This window comes from Oncorhynchus tshawytscha, unplaced genomic scaffold, assembly GCF_018296145.1.
Source record: "Oncorhynchus tshawytscha isolate Ot180627B unplaced genomic scaffold, Otsh_v2.0 Un_contig_543_pilon_pilon, whole genome shotgun sequence".
In the NCBI taxonomy this organism is placed as follows: Eukaryota; Metazoa; Chordata; class Actinopteri; order Salmoniformes; family Salmonidae; genus Oncorhynchus; species Oncorhynchus tshawytscha.
In genome coordinates, this window is record NW_024608408.1 from 5,601 (window position 1) to 22,320 (window position 16,720).

Genomic DNA, 16,720 nt, shown 5'->3' on the forward strand with positions numbered 1-16,720 from the left:
TATTGGATATATATGATAATAACATCTTGAAGATTGATTCTCTACGTAGTTTGACCAGTTTATTCGACCTGGAATATAACTTTTTGTAGTTTTTGTCCGAGTTCGCCTGGTCCAGCGCCTGCTTTTGGACATGTGAACTAAACGTGCTAGCAAAAGCAGCTAATTGAACACTAGTAATGGACATTATCGAACAAAACAACAATTTATTGCGGAACTAGGATTCCTTGCACTGCATTCTGATGAAATATGATCAAAGGTAAGGGAATATTTATGATGTAATTTCGTATTTCTGTTGACTCCAACATGACGGAGAAATATTTACGTCTGAGCGCCGTCTCAGATTATTGCATGGTATGCTTTTTCGTAACGTTTAAAAAAAATCTGACACAGCGGTTGCATTAATTAAGAACCAGTGTATTTTTAATTATATCTAAAACATGAATCTTTCGTCAAAGTTTATGATGAGTATTTCTGTTATATGACGTGGCTCTCTGTAATTACTCCGGATATTTTGGAGGCATTTCTGAACATGGCAACAATGTAAACCGTGATTTGTGGATATAAATATGCATTTTATCGAACAAAACATAAATATATTGTGTAATATGATGTCATATGAGTGTCATCTGATGAAGATTATCAAAGGTTAGTGATTAATTGTATCTCTAATTCTGCTTTTGTGACTCTTTGGCTGGGAAAAATGTTTTTTTGGATTTGGTGGTGATGTAACATAAATATATGTTGTGTTTTCACTGTAAAACATTTTAAAAATCGGACACGATGGGTAGATGAACAAGATGTGTGTTTTCATTTGCTGTATTGGACTTGTTAATAATGTGTGAAAGTTAAATATTTCTAAAACATATTTTAGAATTTCCCACGCTGCCTTTTCAGCAGAATGTTGCGTGTCCTAGACAGGAACCTGTGTCCTAGACAGGTTAACCTCACTAGGGTAGGGGGCATTTTTCTCACCTCCGGATGAAAAACGTGCCCAAAGTAAACTGCCTGCAACTCAGACCCAGAAGCTAGGATATGCATATAATTGGTAGATTTGGGTAGAAAACACTCTAAAGTTTCCAAAACTGTTAAAATAATGTCTCTTTCCTACTAAGAAGCCACCAGTCCCGGTTGATATATTATCGAATAGATATTTGAAAAACACCTTGAGGATTGATTATAACCAACGTTTGCCATGTTTCTGTCGATATTATGTCGTGACTGCAAATTCCGGTCGATTTCTCAGCCAAACGTGCAGAACAAACGGAGCTATTTCGCCTACAAAAATAATATTTTGGGAAAAAGGAACATTTGCTATCTAACTGGGAGTCTCGTGAGTGAAAACATCCGAAGCTCATCAAAGGTGCTGTCACGCCCTGGTCGAAGTATTTTGTGTTTATCTTCATTTATTTGGTCAGGCCAGGGTGTGGCATGGGTTTTTGTATGTGGTGTGTATGTATTGGGATTGTAGCTTAGTGGGGTGTTCTAGTTAGGTCTATTGCTGTCTGAAGTGGTTCTCAATCAGAGGCAGGTGTTTATCGTTGTCTCTGATTGGGAACCATATTTAGGCAGCCATATTCTTTGAGTTTGTCGTGGGTGATTGTCCTTAGTGTCCTTGTTCCTGTCTTTGTTAGTTTACACTAGTATAGGCTGTTTCGGTTTTCGTTATGTTCTTTGTTTTTGTAGTGTTTATCATTGATTCGTGTTTTACGTTTGTTCATTAAACATGGATCGCAATCTACATGCTGCATTTTGGTCCGACTCTCCTTCACACCTAGAAAACCGTTACAGGTAAACGATTTAATTTAATTGCTTTTCTGATTTTCGTGACCAGATTGCCTGCTGCTAGCTAGGAATAATGCTATGCTAGGCTATCAATAAACTTACACAAATGCTTGTCTTGCTTTGGCTGTAAACCATATTTTCAAAATCTGAGATGACAGGGTGATTAACAAAAGGCTAAGCTGTGTCTCAATATATTTCACTTATGATTTCATGAATAGGAATATTTTCTACGAAGATTTATGTCCGTTGCGTTATGCTAATTAGTGTCAGTTGATGACAACGCTCCCGGACCCGGGAGTACCAACAAGTTAAACCTAATCAACACAGTCTACAAGCATCGTACCTTAAAGCAACCAACATTAAAACATTCTAAACCATTTTACTGCATTACTTGAATCACCTTTTAATATCTCCAGGGCTCTCCAGAGGTCTGGTCTGGTGAGGTCTGCACAACGCATCACCGGGGGCAACTTCCTGCCCTCCAGGACACCTACACCACCCGATGTCACAAGAAGGCAAAAAGGATCATCAAGGACCATAACCACCCGAGCCACTGCCTGTTCACCCTGCTATCATCAAGAAGGTGAGGTCAGTATAGGTGCATCAAAGCTGGGACAGAGAAATTGAAAAACAGCTCCTGTCTCAGGGCCATCAGATTGTTAAACAACCACCACTAGCACAGAGAGGTGGCTGCCTACCTACAGACTTGATATCATTGGCCTCTTTAATAAATGGAACAGAAGTCACTTTAATAATGCCACTTTAAGAATGTTTACATATCTCACATGTATATACTGTATCTTTCACTAAATATTTAAAATAATATATTACTATCTATTCTTTACTATCTATTGCATCTTAGCCGCTCTGTCACTGCTCATCCTTATATTGTATACTTATATATTCTTATCCCATTCCTTTATAAGACTGTGTGTGTATTAGGTTTCGTTGTGGAATTGTTAGATATTAGCTGTTAGATACTGCTGCACTGTCATTATCCTCTAATAGTTGCCCCCAGCAACATACACACCCATATGCTCTGCTCACTATCACACACACCCTTACCGTATGGTGTGTATTGAAGTATTCTGTCAGTCAGAGCATCAGTGATGTCATTGTGGCTCAGGCTGAGAGAGAGAGAGGGAGAGAGAGAGAGAGAGAGAGAGAGAGAGAGAGAGAGAATATGGCCCCAGTTGGTCCCCAAAAGTATAGTTAAACAAGTCCACACACACAGTGAAAGCCACTCACTCCAGGACTTGTACTTTATGCAAGTGTGTGATCAGAGGCTGTAGCTGGTGGTCTGTGAGTTGACAGTGGCTGAGGTCCAGTTCTGACAGACCCTCTGAGTGTTCCAAAACCAGGGCCAGAGATCCACAGGCCTTCTGGTCCAGCCTGGTCTCACTGAGGTCCAGCTCCCCACCCAGGGCTCTGCACAGGGACTCTGCATGCCTCAGCAGCCCCTCTTCAATCCCCTCACACACAAGGTCCAGCAGCTGAAGTAGCAGAGCTTTGCTGGGGCTGAGAGGACAAGAAGCAGAGACAACATTATGACACAGAGTAGGTCTAACTCCTACTGATTAACTAGTTGGTCAAATGATTGTCTTTGTGTGTCTAACCTCAGCTTGACAATATGCAGGATGGGAAGCAGCTCCCTCAGTGATCTGTCCTCCACCTCACATTCTCTTAGGATGAGCTGGACCTGGTTCTGAACCAACTGGGTGCTGTGTTGGTTCTGCTTCAGAACAGAGTTGATGGCCCTGCAGTGGTCAGTAGTCAGACACAGAGCCTCCCCCTGGTCCTGAGCTGACAGGTCCACAGAGGAGGAGCAGGAGAAGTCCAGTCTGTAGTGCAGAGACCTCAGCAGCCATAATGCTGTTGGTAGTGGTGGCGCCCCCTGCTGGATCTGAGAGGCACCACAGCACTGGAGGAAACTCAGCAGTAACCTCCTGTCAACACTACAGAGAGAGAGAGAGAAACAGAGAAAGAGGGTGTGAGAGAGAGATACTTATTTACACACCATCACACATTAAAACACTGATAAACACACTACAACTCTATTTATCTCCCCTTCAATTTCACCCCTAGCTGAGGTTAAGGTTAGTGCATTACAGGGTTTCATCAACATTCAGGCTCTAAATTAATAAATATAATTTTCTGCAATTCTCCATCATTTTACACGACTGGAGACATTACAATAATTATATATGATATATTTCTATAATAATATATGATATTTTTTTAAATCCCACAAAAAATCCCAAGATGCTCTGACAACCAGAACAATAAAACGAATGACCAGTGTCTTAAATGCAACCAATAACACAGGCCAATGAAAGTAGTGGATACACAGATTGTAGGCCAACAATATAGGGAGGAAATTAGAGTCAACCAACTCTCCAGTGGCAAATAGTTTTGCCGTTCCAACTATCTAAATAGGGGTGTTCATTAACAACCATACTGACAGCCACAACTCAATCAGCTGTTCATTAACTTCTTGGGGCTTGCGTCTTGGGCAAAAAAACAGGGAAACTTAGCCAAAATATTTCAAACTACTTTTGTAATACAACTTTAGGTATTTTTAAATGTTAATAATCGATCAAATTGTAGACGGGGCAATCTGTTTTCAATACAGGAAGTAAACAAACCATGCTCCTTTTCACGTCTTGTGCAACTCTCAACAGTGTTACGTAGTTCCTAGATGGCCTTCTTCTTTGTTGCACAAATGAATAACCTCAACCAAATTCCAAAGCCTGGTGACATCCAGGGGAAGCGGTAGGAACTGAAAACAAGAAAGATCTTCTTAAGAAATATCCAGACAACTCAGGGAACAGATAGAGGCCAAAACATTTTATTCTGAACAGTTAGTCCTCGGGGTTTTGCCTGCTACATAAGTTCTGTTATACTCACAGACATAATTCAAACAGTTTTAGAAACTTCAGAGTGTTTTCTATCAAAATCGACTAATAATATGCATATCTTATATTCCTGGCATGGTAGCAGGAAGTTGAAATTATCCAAAAGTGAAAATGCTGCCCCCTATACCTTAAAAGGTTAAACATTTAATTAAACAAAACTTTCTATTTTTTAAATCCTAAAACACCAAATTATTTTATAATAGATCATCATCACTGTCAGCATGCTAATTCTTCACGTTTTTAAGTGAACATTCCACTCTGTCGAGTCACTGTCTCTACTGTCAAAGATCTGTCTGATGGAGGACTTTCCCACCTCTTGATTAAAACCCTAATGATATTACAGAGGAACAACATGTCACTGGATAGAAATAGTTATTTTATTAGTTCTAGAAAGACTGATCAGAGAAACAGTTCACCCACCTCTTGAGAGTAACCCTTCCCAGAAAGGGGAGAAGATCTGAGCTGTTCTTCTCTAGGAGCCGGTTCTTCCTGAGGTCCACAGTGATGTTGTGGGTTGAATGCTGCAGCAGAGAGAGAAGCACTTCCCAGTCCAGCCTGCAGGAGGTCAGATCTCCACCAACCTTCTCCAGGAACCACTGAGTCAAGTCCTTGTCCTGCAAGTACAAGTCCTTGTCCTGCAACTACAGTCAGCTGCTGCAGAGTGTCTGAATTCAGTCTAGGAGGTTGGAACATACAGGCTGTCAGAAATATGAAGAAAAACACAGGAATGAAGTTACTATTTCTACTTTTAAAAAACATCAGCTTCAGACTGACCTGAGAGAGAGAGGTCCCTGGTGACACAGCAGTGTGATGAGAGAGTGACCCTGGATGCAGAAGTCAGTCAGGTCCAGACACTGAACCCTCCAGAGTCTCAGCAGGGACGCAACACTACTCAGAGCCCTGGATAACACTCTCTCTGGTGGCTGGCTGCTCTTTAGGTCCAGGGAGAGCTCTGGGACAGTCAGTGGAGTAGCACCTCTCCCTGTCCTCCTAACCAGTCTGGACAGTTTCACTGCCACACCCACATTCAGCCTGGAATGAAACGACAAAACGCAAGTCACTTAAAACAGAGAAACCTTGTCAGATAAATACTCAGTAGGAGAATCAACTATTGAATAGACCTGTACAAGCTGTCTTCCTGAACATACCTGAGCTTGTGGAGCTTTGACTCATGTCTCAAAAGAAGTGCGGCTCCTTGGAGAGAGATCTTGCTGGGGGTGAGAGTGAGGTCCACTCTGGAGGCACAGAGACCCAGGACTCTCCCCACAGACCTGCAGGTTTTCCTGGGTAACACTCCTCCCAGTGACAGGGTGGAGCCCAAGGCCTGGAGGAGAGAGGCCAACTGCTGGTCCTCCTCTCTGGACCTCACAGGGATGGATTCACACACAGTCTGGAAGAACCTGTCATCACCACAGCTGAAACAGCAAAACATGGGGGACATCAAATCAGACATTTAGGAGACAGTGACGTCCAAAAGTATGGGGACAGTGACACATTTTATGTTGTTTTGGCTCTGTACTCCAGCACTTTCTAAACGGTGAAAATGCCCTGACATTAAAGCTGACAGTCTGACCAGAGCAAAATAACAAATGTGTCCATGTCCCAATACTTTGACCTCACTGTACATGAATACCTGCCTGTCATATGGAAATATAATACCATGTCACAGAGAAAGTTACATAATATACAAGACATTTGGTTTTATAGATGAGATATTCTGAATATAAACGTTCAGATTCTTAAAGGTAAAATCCATAAGATTTCTAAAAGACAAATGTCTAGCATCACATAATTAAGATAAATTAACAATATATGACAAAACTCCATAATATCGGTGTTACTAACACAACAGCAACATTTGTTCTGTTTTGAAAGATATATGAATAAAAAAATAAAATGAATGACATTTAGTAACATTTGAAATCTTGGTATAAATGTTACTAGCATCACATAACCACCACACATGTTCAGACTCACCTCAGCTGTGAGATGTAGTGCAGACACTGAAGGAAACTCCTCACTTCACTCTCTTCATCTGACCAGCCCTTCAGCTCTACTGGTTTCTTCTCTGGTTGGAGTTTCAGCACTTCTAGGAGGAGGGAGGCCTTTCTCTCTGAGAGGTCTATGGACCAGACTGCAACGTAAAAAATAGAAAATAAAGTTAATTTAAGTTTTAGTTTAATGTGTGATTTAAAACTGTAATAAACATGTAGCTACAGTCATATTAACACTAATATACTGTACACATAATAAACATGTAGCTACATAGAGTCGTTAACACTAATATCCTGTATAGACATAATAAACATGTAGCTATATAGAGTAAATAATACTAACAAACAAGTAGCTAAATAGTCATTAACACTAATATACTGTATAGACACATAATAAACATGTAGCTACATAGAGTCGTTAACACTAATATACTGTATAGACACATAATAAACATGTAGCTACATAGAGTAAATAATACGAACAAACAAGTAGCTAAATAGTCATTTACACTAATATACTGTATAGACACATAATAAACATGTAGCTACATAGAGTCGTTAACACTAATATACTGTATAGACATAATAAACATGTAGCTACATAGAGTAAATAACACTAATAAACATGTAGCTAAATAGTCATTAACACTAATATACTGTATAGACATAATAAACATGTAGCTACATAGAGTCATTAACACTAATATACTGTATAGACACATAATAAACATGTAGCTATATAGAGTCATTAACACTAATATACTGTATAGACACATAATAAACATGTAGCTATATAGAGTCATTAACACTAATATACTGTATAGACACATAATAAACATGTAGCTACATAGAGTCATTAACACTAATATACTGTATAGACACATAATAAACATGTAGCTACATAGAGTCATTAACACTAATATACTGTATAGACACATAATAAACATGTAGCTACATAGAGTCATTAACACTAATATACTGTATAGACACATAATAAACATGTAGCTATATAGAGTCATTAACACTAATATACTGTATAGACACATAATAAACATGTAGCTATATAGAGTCATTAACACTAATATACTGTATAGACACATAATAAACAAATCAAATCAAATTTTATTTGTCACATACACATGGTTAGCAGATGTTAATGCGAGTGTAGCGAAATGCTTGTGCTTCTAGTTCCGACAATGCAGTAATAACCAACAAGTAACCTAGCTAACAATTCCAAAACGACTACCTTATAGACACAAGTGTAAGGGGATAAAGAATATGTACATACAGATATATGAGTGAGTGATGGTACAGAGCAGCATAGGCAAGATACAGTAGATGATATCGAGTACAGTATATACATATGGGATGAGTATGTAACAAAGTGGCATAGTTAAAGTGGCTAGTGATACATGTATTACATAAAAATGCAGTAGATGATATAGAGTACAGTATATACATATACATATGAGATGAATAATGTAGGGTATGTAAACATTATATAAGGTAGTATTGTTTAAAGTGGCTAGTGATATATTTTACAACATTTCCCATCAATTCCCATTATTAAAGTGGCTGGAGTTGAGTCAGTGTGTTGGCAGCAGCCACTCAATGTTAGTGGTGGCTGTTTAACAGTCTGATGGCCTTGAGATAGAAGCTGTTTTTCAGTCTCTCGGTCCCAGCTTTGATGCACCTGTACTGACCTCGCCTTCTGGATGATAGCGGGGTGAACAGGCAGTGGCTCGGGTGGTTGTTGTCCTTGATGATCTTTATGGCCTTCCTGTAACATCGGGTGGTGGAGGTGTCCTGGAGGGCAGGTAGTTTGCCCCCGGTGATGCGTTGTGCAGACCTCACTACCATCTGGAGAGCCTTACGGTTGTGGGCGGAGCAGTTGCCGTACCAGGCGGTGATACAGCCCGACAGGATGCTCTCGATTGTGCATCTGTAGAAGTTTGTGAGTGCTTTTGGTGACAAGCCGAATTTCTTCAGCCTCCTGAGGTTGAAGAGGCGCTGCTGCGCCTTCTTCACGATGCTGTCTGTGTGGGTGGACCAATTCAGTTTGTCTGTGATGTGTACTTAAATCTTACTACCCTCTCCACTACTGTTCCATCAATGTGGATAGGGGGGTGTTCCCTCTGCTGTTTCCTGAAGTCCACAATCATCTCCTTAGTTTTGTTGACGTTGAGTGTGAGGTTATTTTCCTGACACCACACTCTGAGGGCCCTCACCTCCTCCCTGTAGGCAGTCTCGTCGTTGTTGGTAATCAAGCCTACCACTGTTGTGTCGCCCGCAAACTTGATGATTGAGTTGGAGGCGTGCGTGGCCACGCAGTTGTGGGTGAACAGGGAGTACAGGAGAGGGCTCAGAACGCACCCTTGTGGGGCCCAGTGTTGAGGATCAGCGGTGTGGAAATGTTGTTGCCTACCCTCACCACCTGGGGGCGGCCCGTCAGGAAGTCCAGTACCCAGTTGCACAGGGCGGGGTCGAGACCCAGGGTCTCGAGCTTGATGACGAGCTTGGAGGATACTATGGTGTTAAATGCCGAGCTGTAGTCAATGAACAGCATTCTCACATAGGTATTCCTCTTGTCCAGATGGGTTAGGGCAGTGTGCAGTGTGGTTGAGATTGCATCGTCTGTGGACCTATTTGGGCGGTAAGCAAATTGGAGTGGGTCTAGGGTGTCAGGTAGGGTGGAGGTGATATGGTCCTGGACTAGTCTCTCAAAGCACTTCATGATGACGGGAGTGAGTGCTACGGGGCGGTAGTCGTTTAGCTCAGTTACCTTAGCTTTCTTGGGAACAGGAACAATGGTGGCCCTCTTGAAGCATGTGGGAACAACAGACTGCGATAGAGATTGATTGAATATGTCCGTAAACACACCAGCCAGCTGGTCTGCGCATGCTCTGAGGGCGCGGCTGGGGATGCCGTCTGGGCCTGCAGCCTTGCGAGGGTTGACACGTTTAAATGTTTTCCTCACGTCGGCTGCAGTGAAGGAGAGTCCACATGTTTTAGTTGCGGGCCGTGTCAGTGGCACTGTATTGTCCTCAAAGCGGGCAAAAAAGTTATTTAGTCTGCCTGGGAGCAAGACATCCTGGTCCGTGACTGGGGTGGTTTTCTTTTTGTAATCCGTGATTGACTGTAGACCCTGCCACATACCTCTTGTGTCTGAGCCGTTGAATTGAGATTCTATTTTGTCTCTATACTGACGCTTAGCTTGTTTGATTGCCTTGCGGAGGGAATAGTTACACTGTTTGTATTCGGTCATGTTTCCGGTCACCTTGCCCTGATTAAAAGCAGTGGTTCGGGCTTTCAGTTTCACGCGAATGCTGCCATCAATCCACGGTTTCTGGTTTGGGAATGTTTTAATCGTTGCTATGGGAATGACATCTTCAACGCACGTTCTAATGAACTCGCTCACCGAATCAGCGTATTCGTCAATGTTGTTGTCTGACGCAATACGAAACATATCCCAATCCACGTGATGGAAGCAGTCTTGGAGTGTGGAATCAGATTGGTCGGACCAGCGTTGAACAGACCTCAGCGCGGGAGCTTCTTGTTTTAGTTTCTGTCTGTAGGCAGGGATCAACAAAATGGAGTCATGGTCAGCTTTTCCGAAAGGAGGGCGGGGCAGGGCCTTATATGCGTCACGGAAGTTAGAATAGCAGTGATCCAAGGTTTTTCCAGCCCTGGTTACGGAATCGATATGCTGATAAAATTTAGGGAGTCTTGTTTTCAGATTAGCCTTGTTAAAATCCCCAGCTACAATGAATGCAGCCTCCGGATAAATGGATTCCAGTTTGCAAAGAGTCAAATAAAGTTCGTTCAGAGCCATCGATGTGTCTGCTTGGGGGGGAATATATACGGCTGTGATTATAATCAAAGAGAATTCCCTTGGTAGATAATGCGGTCGACATTTGATTGTGAGGAATTCTAAATCAGGTGAACAGAAGGACTTGAGTACCTGTATGTTGTTATGATCACACCACTTCACGTTAACCATGAAGCATACGCCCCCGCCCCTCTTCTTACCAGAAAGATGTTTGTTTCTGTCTGCGCGATGCGTGGAGAAACCCGCTGGCTGCACCGACTCCGATAGCGTCTCTCCAGTGAGCCATGTTTCCGTAAAGCAAAGAACGTTACAGTCTCTGATGTCCCTCTGGAATGCTACCCTTGCTCGGATTTCATCAACCTTGTTGTCAAGAGACTGGACATTGGCGAGAAGAGTGCTAGGGAGTGGTGCACGATCTTCCCGTCTCTGGAGTCTGACCAGAAGACCGCTCCGTTTCCCCCTTTTACAAAGTCGTTTTTTTGGGTCGCCGGCTGGGATCCATTCCGTTGTCCTGGGTGAAAGGCAGAACACAGGATCCGCTTCGCGAAAGTCATATTCTTGGTCGTACTGATGGTGAGTTGACGCTGCTCTTATGTTCAGTAGTTCTTCTCGACTGTATGTAATGAAACCTAAGATGACCTGGGGTACTAATGTAAGAAATAACACATAAAAAAACAAAAACCTGCATAGTTTCCTAGGAACGCGAAGCGAGGCGGCCATCTCTGTCGGCGACGGAAGTAGCTACATAGAGTCATTAACACTAATATACTGTATAGACATAATAAACATGTAGCTGCATAGAGTCATTAACACTAATATACTGTATAGACATAATAAACATGTCGCTATATAGAGTCATTAACACTAATATACTGTATAGACATAATAAACATGTAGCTACATAGAGTCATTAACACTAATATACTGTATAGACATAATAAACATGTAGCTATATAGAGTCATTAACACTAATATACTGTATAGACATAATAAACATGTCGCTACATAGAGTCATTAACACTAATATACTGTATAAACACATAATAAACATGTAGCTACATAGCCATTAACACTAATAAACATGTAGCTACATAGTCATTTACACTAATATACTGTATAGACATAATAAACATGTAGCTATATAGAGTCATTAACACTAATAAACATGTAGCTACATAGAGTCATTAACACTAATATACTGTATAGACACATAATAAACATGTAGCTATATAGAGTCATTAACACTAATAAACATGTAGCTACATAGAGTCATTAACACTAATATACTGTATAGACACATAATAAACATGTAGCTATATAGAGTCATTAACACTAATATACTGTATAGACACATAATAAACATGTAGCTATATAGAGTCATTAACACTAATATACTGTATAGACACATAATAAACATGTAGCTACATAGAGTCATATTAACACTAATATACTGTATAGACACATAATAAACATGTAGCTACATAGAGTCATATTAACACTAATATACTGTATAGACACATAATAAACATGTAGCTATACAGACACATAATAAACATGTAGCTACATAGAGTCATATTAACACTAATATACTGTATAGACACATAATAAACATGTAGCTATATAGACACATAATAAACATGTAGCTACATAGAGTCATATTAACACTAATATACTGTATAGACACATAATAAACATGTAGCTACATAGAGTCATATTAACACTAATATACTGTATAGACACATAATAAACATGTAGCTATATAGACACATAATAAACATGTAGCTACATAGAGTCATATTAACACTAATATACTGTATAGACACATAATAAACATGTAGCTATACAGACACATAATAAACATGTAGCTACATAGAGTCATTAACACTAATATACTGTATAAACACATAATAAACATGTAGCTACATAGCCATTAACACTAATAAACATGTAGCTACATAGTCATTTACACTAATATACTGTATAGACACATAATAAACATGTAGCTATACAGACACATAATAAACATGTAGCTATATAGAGTCATTAACACTAATATACTGTATAGACACATAATAAACATGTAGCTACATAGAGTCATATTAACACTAATAAACATGTAGCTACATAGAGTCATATTAACACTAATATACTGTATAGACACATAATAAACATGTAGCTACATAGAGTCATATTAACACTAATATACTGTATAGACACATAATAAACATGTAGCTATATAGAGTCATTAACACTAATATACTGTATAGACACATAATAAACATGTAGCTACATAGAGTCATTAACACTAATATACTGTATAGACATAATAAACATGTAGCTACATAGTCATATTAACACTAATAAACATGTAGCTACATAGTCATATTAACACTAATAAACATGTAGCTATATAGAGTCATTAACACTAATATACTGTATAGACATAATAAACATGTAGCTATATAGAGTCATTAACACTAATATACTGTATAGACACATAATAAACATGTAGCTATATAGAGTCATTAACACTAATATACTGTATAGACACATAATAAACATGTAGCTACATAGAGTCATTTACACTAATAAACATGTAGCTATATAGAGTCATTAACACTAATATACTGTATAGACACATAATAAACATGTAGCTACATAGAGTCATTAACGCTAATATACTGTATAGACATAATAAACATGTAGCTACATAGAGTCATTAACGCTAATATACTGTATAGACATAATAAACATGTAGCTACATAGAGTCATTAACGCTATACTATATATAGTGTATGTAGAAATAAGAAGATTACAATTGCAGATGTCAGGACTTATTTCATGTTAAACATCTTCATATTTAATTTGATAATTAGCTAGGTCAGGACAGGGTAACCTTTAGTTTCCTCATCATTCCTAAATAGTTATGTAGAAACTCACCATTGACTGGGACATCTGTCTCTCTGCTGGTTTCACTGGTGTCTCCTTCTCCATAGACAGCTGACACTCTGACTCTGTAGCAGGTACTGAGGTTCAGAGTTACATCACAGTAACATTCAGGTCCCTCTGTTACCATGGTAGACCAGCCCTCCAGTCCTGTCTCTTTATAGTCTACTTTGTAGTGGAGTACAGAGGCACCATCTTCACACTCTGGCTGGAACCAAGTCACTTTGACGGTTTCCTTTGTTTTGTTCAGCAGCCGGCTCACATACAGCTGTTCAGGTGGGGATCTCAGGGTCTTGACCTCAATGACCTTGCTGAAGTCACTCATACCAGAGTGTTCTATAACAGAGTACCTGATGTGGTACAGTGTGAACGGTTTCAGACCTGGCACCAGACAGGTTTCTGCAGGAGCCAGGGTGTCTACTACATTCCATGGCCGTTTGCTAACCTTGCTAACACCAGTAGTCATGACTCTGTACTCTACTATGTACCTCTCAGGTCTTCTGATGGTTGACTGTGGAAACGTCAGGAGGACACAGCTCTGTTTTATCTCTGCTACCTGGAATGGATCAGGTTTTAATCCCAGCTGAAAGTTGGTGGTGATGATACTGCCTTGTTGATACAGACGAATGGAGGATCCAGGAATACTGATATCATGTATAACTGCTGCTATGAACTTGATGTTCTCTCCATCTCCGCTGTCTTCATAGGATTTGGTGAACAAGCGGAGGGCAGACTGTATTTTCTGAGTTAAATCGGGAGGTTTGAATGGTCGCTGTGTCTCCTGCTGTCCAGTGAGATCAGATTGGTTCACGGTGTTCATTGGAACAGAGTGTTTGTGCTGCTGTCCAGTGAGATCAGATTGGTTCACGGTGTTCATTGGAACAGAGTGTTTGTGCTGCTGTCCAGTGAGATCAGACTGGTTCACGGTGTTCTCTTGTACAGAGTGTTTGTGCTGCTGTCCAGTGAGATCAGACTGGTTCACGGTGTTCATTGGAACAGAGTGTTTGTGCTGCTGTCCAGTGAGATCAGATTGGTTCACGGTGTTCATTGGAACAGAGTGTTTGTGCTGCTGTCCAGTGAGATCAGATTGGTTCACGGTGTTCATTGGAACAGAGTGTTTGTGCTGCTGTCCAGTGAGATCAGACTGGTTCACGGTGTTCATTGGAACAGAGTGTTTGTGCTGCTGTCCAGTGAGATCAGATTGGTTCATGGTGTTCATTGGAACAGAGTGTTTGTGCTGCTGTCCAGTGAGATCAGATTGGTTCACGGTGTTCATTGGAACAGAGTGTTTGTGCTGCTGTCCAGTGAGATCAGATTGGTTCACGGTGTTCATTGGAACAGAGTGTTTGTGCTGCTGTCCAGTGAGATCAGACTGGTTCACGGTGTTCATTGGAACAGAGTGTTTGTGCTGCTCCATGGTGGAGAGGAATGGATCTTCATCCTCCAGGGAGGTCAGAGTGAAACACAGCAGCCTGTCCTTTGAGGATCTGAGGACACCGTCCAGCTCTTCCTGAGATTTCATCATGGGGATGTTTCTTGTTTTACAGACATTCAGAGCCCTCACCTCCGCTGCCTTGTTGTTTAGCCACAACTGTATAGACTGAAGACAGAACGGTGACTGGTCATGGTTCTGGAGAATGTCTCTCAGTCTGTTTTCATCCACCCCTTCACTCTCTCTCATGGTCTTTACTGCCATGGCCACCTCTCTCTTAAACTCAGACTGGTACTTCTGCAGAAGCTCTGATAATCTAGACAGTTTATACTTCAGATCAGGAAACCATTTCATCACACAACCATTGGTGAAGTCTGTCATCATCTCCTGGCATCTCATGGTGGCCTGCCTCAGATGGTCCAGCACACCCTCTGCCTTGGTGAAAAATAGCATTTTAACTGAATTGTCCAGATTCTTCAGAGGATAGAGCCATGCATACAGAGGCACTGCTTTCTCTCCTTGCTGTCCAAGGTGCTTCGGGAAAGTTTCATAGACTTGCAGAGCTCTGTCATACGTCATGGAGCCATTAACATGGTCTACATCACTGTAGAGAGTACACTGATACAACAAACTGTTTGGTTTTTCATCGTCACTCAAGCTGGAAAAGATCTGATCCGCACTGAAGGTGGGGATCATCTTCTTCACAACACTGTGCATATCTGCCTCTCCTGCACCACTGTGTTGTCCGTTGATGTGTTTGTAATCAAAGGTAAAGAATGCTTGAGCTCCATAGAGAACAGCCATGACCACATGAGTTGCCTTTCGTTGTGTTCTGACTGTCTCCTCCTGAAGCACCCTGTGACTGAGCATGTCCAGTCTGGTAGTGGTTCTGTACTGTAGAGTGACCCGGTCCTGCAGTGTGGACTGAACAGGATGGTTCAGGTATCCAGCAGCACCTCCAACCTCCACCAGTCCAGACAGGACACTGGCTCTGAGAGGAGTGGTCACATCCAGAGCCCTGAATCTGTCCTGAAGGGAGTCTCCTTCAATACACTTCACCTCTGTGAGAGGCCGAGGTAGAGACTGAAACATGAAGGCTATTGTACTGTCATCCCAAAGACTGACATCTAAGGAGATAAAATGATACTACATTCACTGCAGAACTTCACAATACATCACAATACATATTTCACAATATGAACTATTCAGAAAACAAACTATAAAGTCCAGCACTCAACAAAATGCATACCTTCGCTAGCCCAGCGCTGACGCAGTCCATGCTTTTAAACATTAGATAAAACAGCTGTCTTTAAACTATGCACACATACCTGAGCAAAACAATAACTACATCCACAACACTTTGAAGTCTTTAAACTGGAAAAGCATACGGTACCTGAACAAAGTGAGTCACTGCGGCAGTCATACAACATCCCAAGATCTAAGGGACGACCGAGGGCAGCCACCACAACACTGTCTGTTGTCCAGTCTGACAATCACAGAAAACACATAATAACATGTTGTTATACAGGTCATTGAAGGTATTCATTCAGCAGTAATGTAACTCACCTTCAGTCAGGCCTCTACAGAAATGCTTGGCAGGATTGTTCAGCTCAATGGTCACGTTCTTGACGTTCTGAACGTTATTTCTCTCGCTGGCGCCGCGCTCGCTTTCTCTCTCTCGCTGGCGCCGCGCTCGCTTTCTTTCTTTCTCTCTCTCTCTCTCTCTCTCTCGCTGGCGCCGCGCTCGCTCGCTTTCTCTCGCTGGCGCCGCGCTCGCCTTCTCTCTCTCTGGCACCGCGCTCGCTTTCTCTCTCTGACACAT

General features: G+C 41.2%; 1 protein-coding gene across 1 annotated transcript; it reads right to left on the reverse strand.

Moving 5' to 3' along the window:
• Positions 1–5,081: 5,081 nt before the first annotated feature.
• Positions 5,082–16,720, reverse strand: LOC121843502. The gene is made up of 7 exons (XM_042313120.1): positions 16,717–16,720; positions 16,227–16,384; positions 13,461–16,044; positions 6,675–6,831; positions 5,846–6,112; positions 5,472–5,729; positions 5,082–5,373 (listed from the first exon to the last, which is right to left on the reverse strand). Exons 1-7 carry the CDS (start codon positions 16,718–16,720, stop codon positions 5,097–5,099), a joined length of 3,705 nt encoding a protein of 1,234 aa, XP_042169054.1. The 3' UTR covers positions 5,082–5,096.

What these genes read in the sequence shown, in the direction of transcription:
- LOC121843502 (XM_042313120.1), bottom strand. An exon ending in GACAGATGTCCCAGTCAATG is followed by an intron (nt 6,832 to 13,460) that starts GTGAGTTTCTAC and finishes TTTACGTTGCAG; the next exon opens with TCTGGTCCATAGACCTCTCA. An exon ending in CAGGGACCTCTCTCTCTCAG is followed by an intron (nt 5,374 to 5,471) that starts GTCAGTCTGAAG and finishes CCAACCTCCTAG; the next exon opens with ACTGAATTCAGACACTCTGC.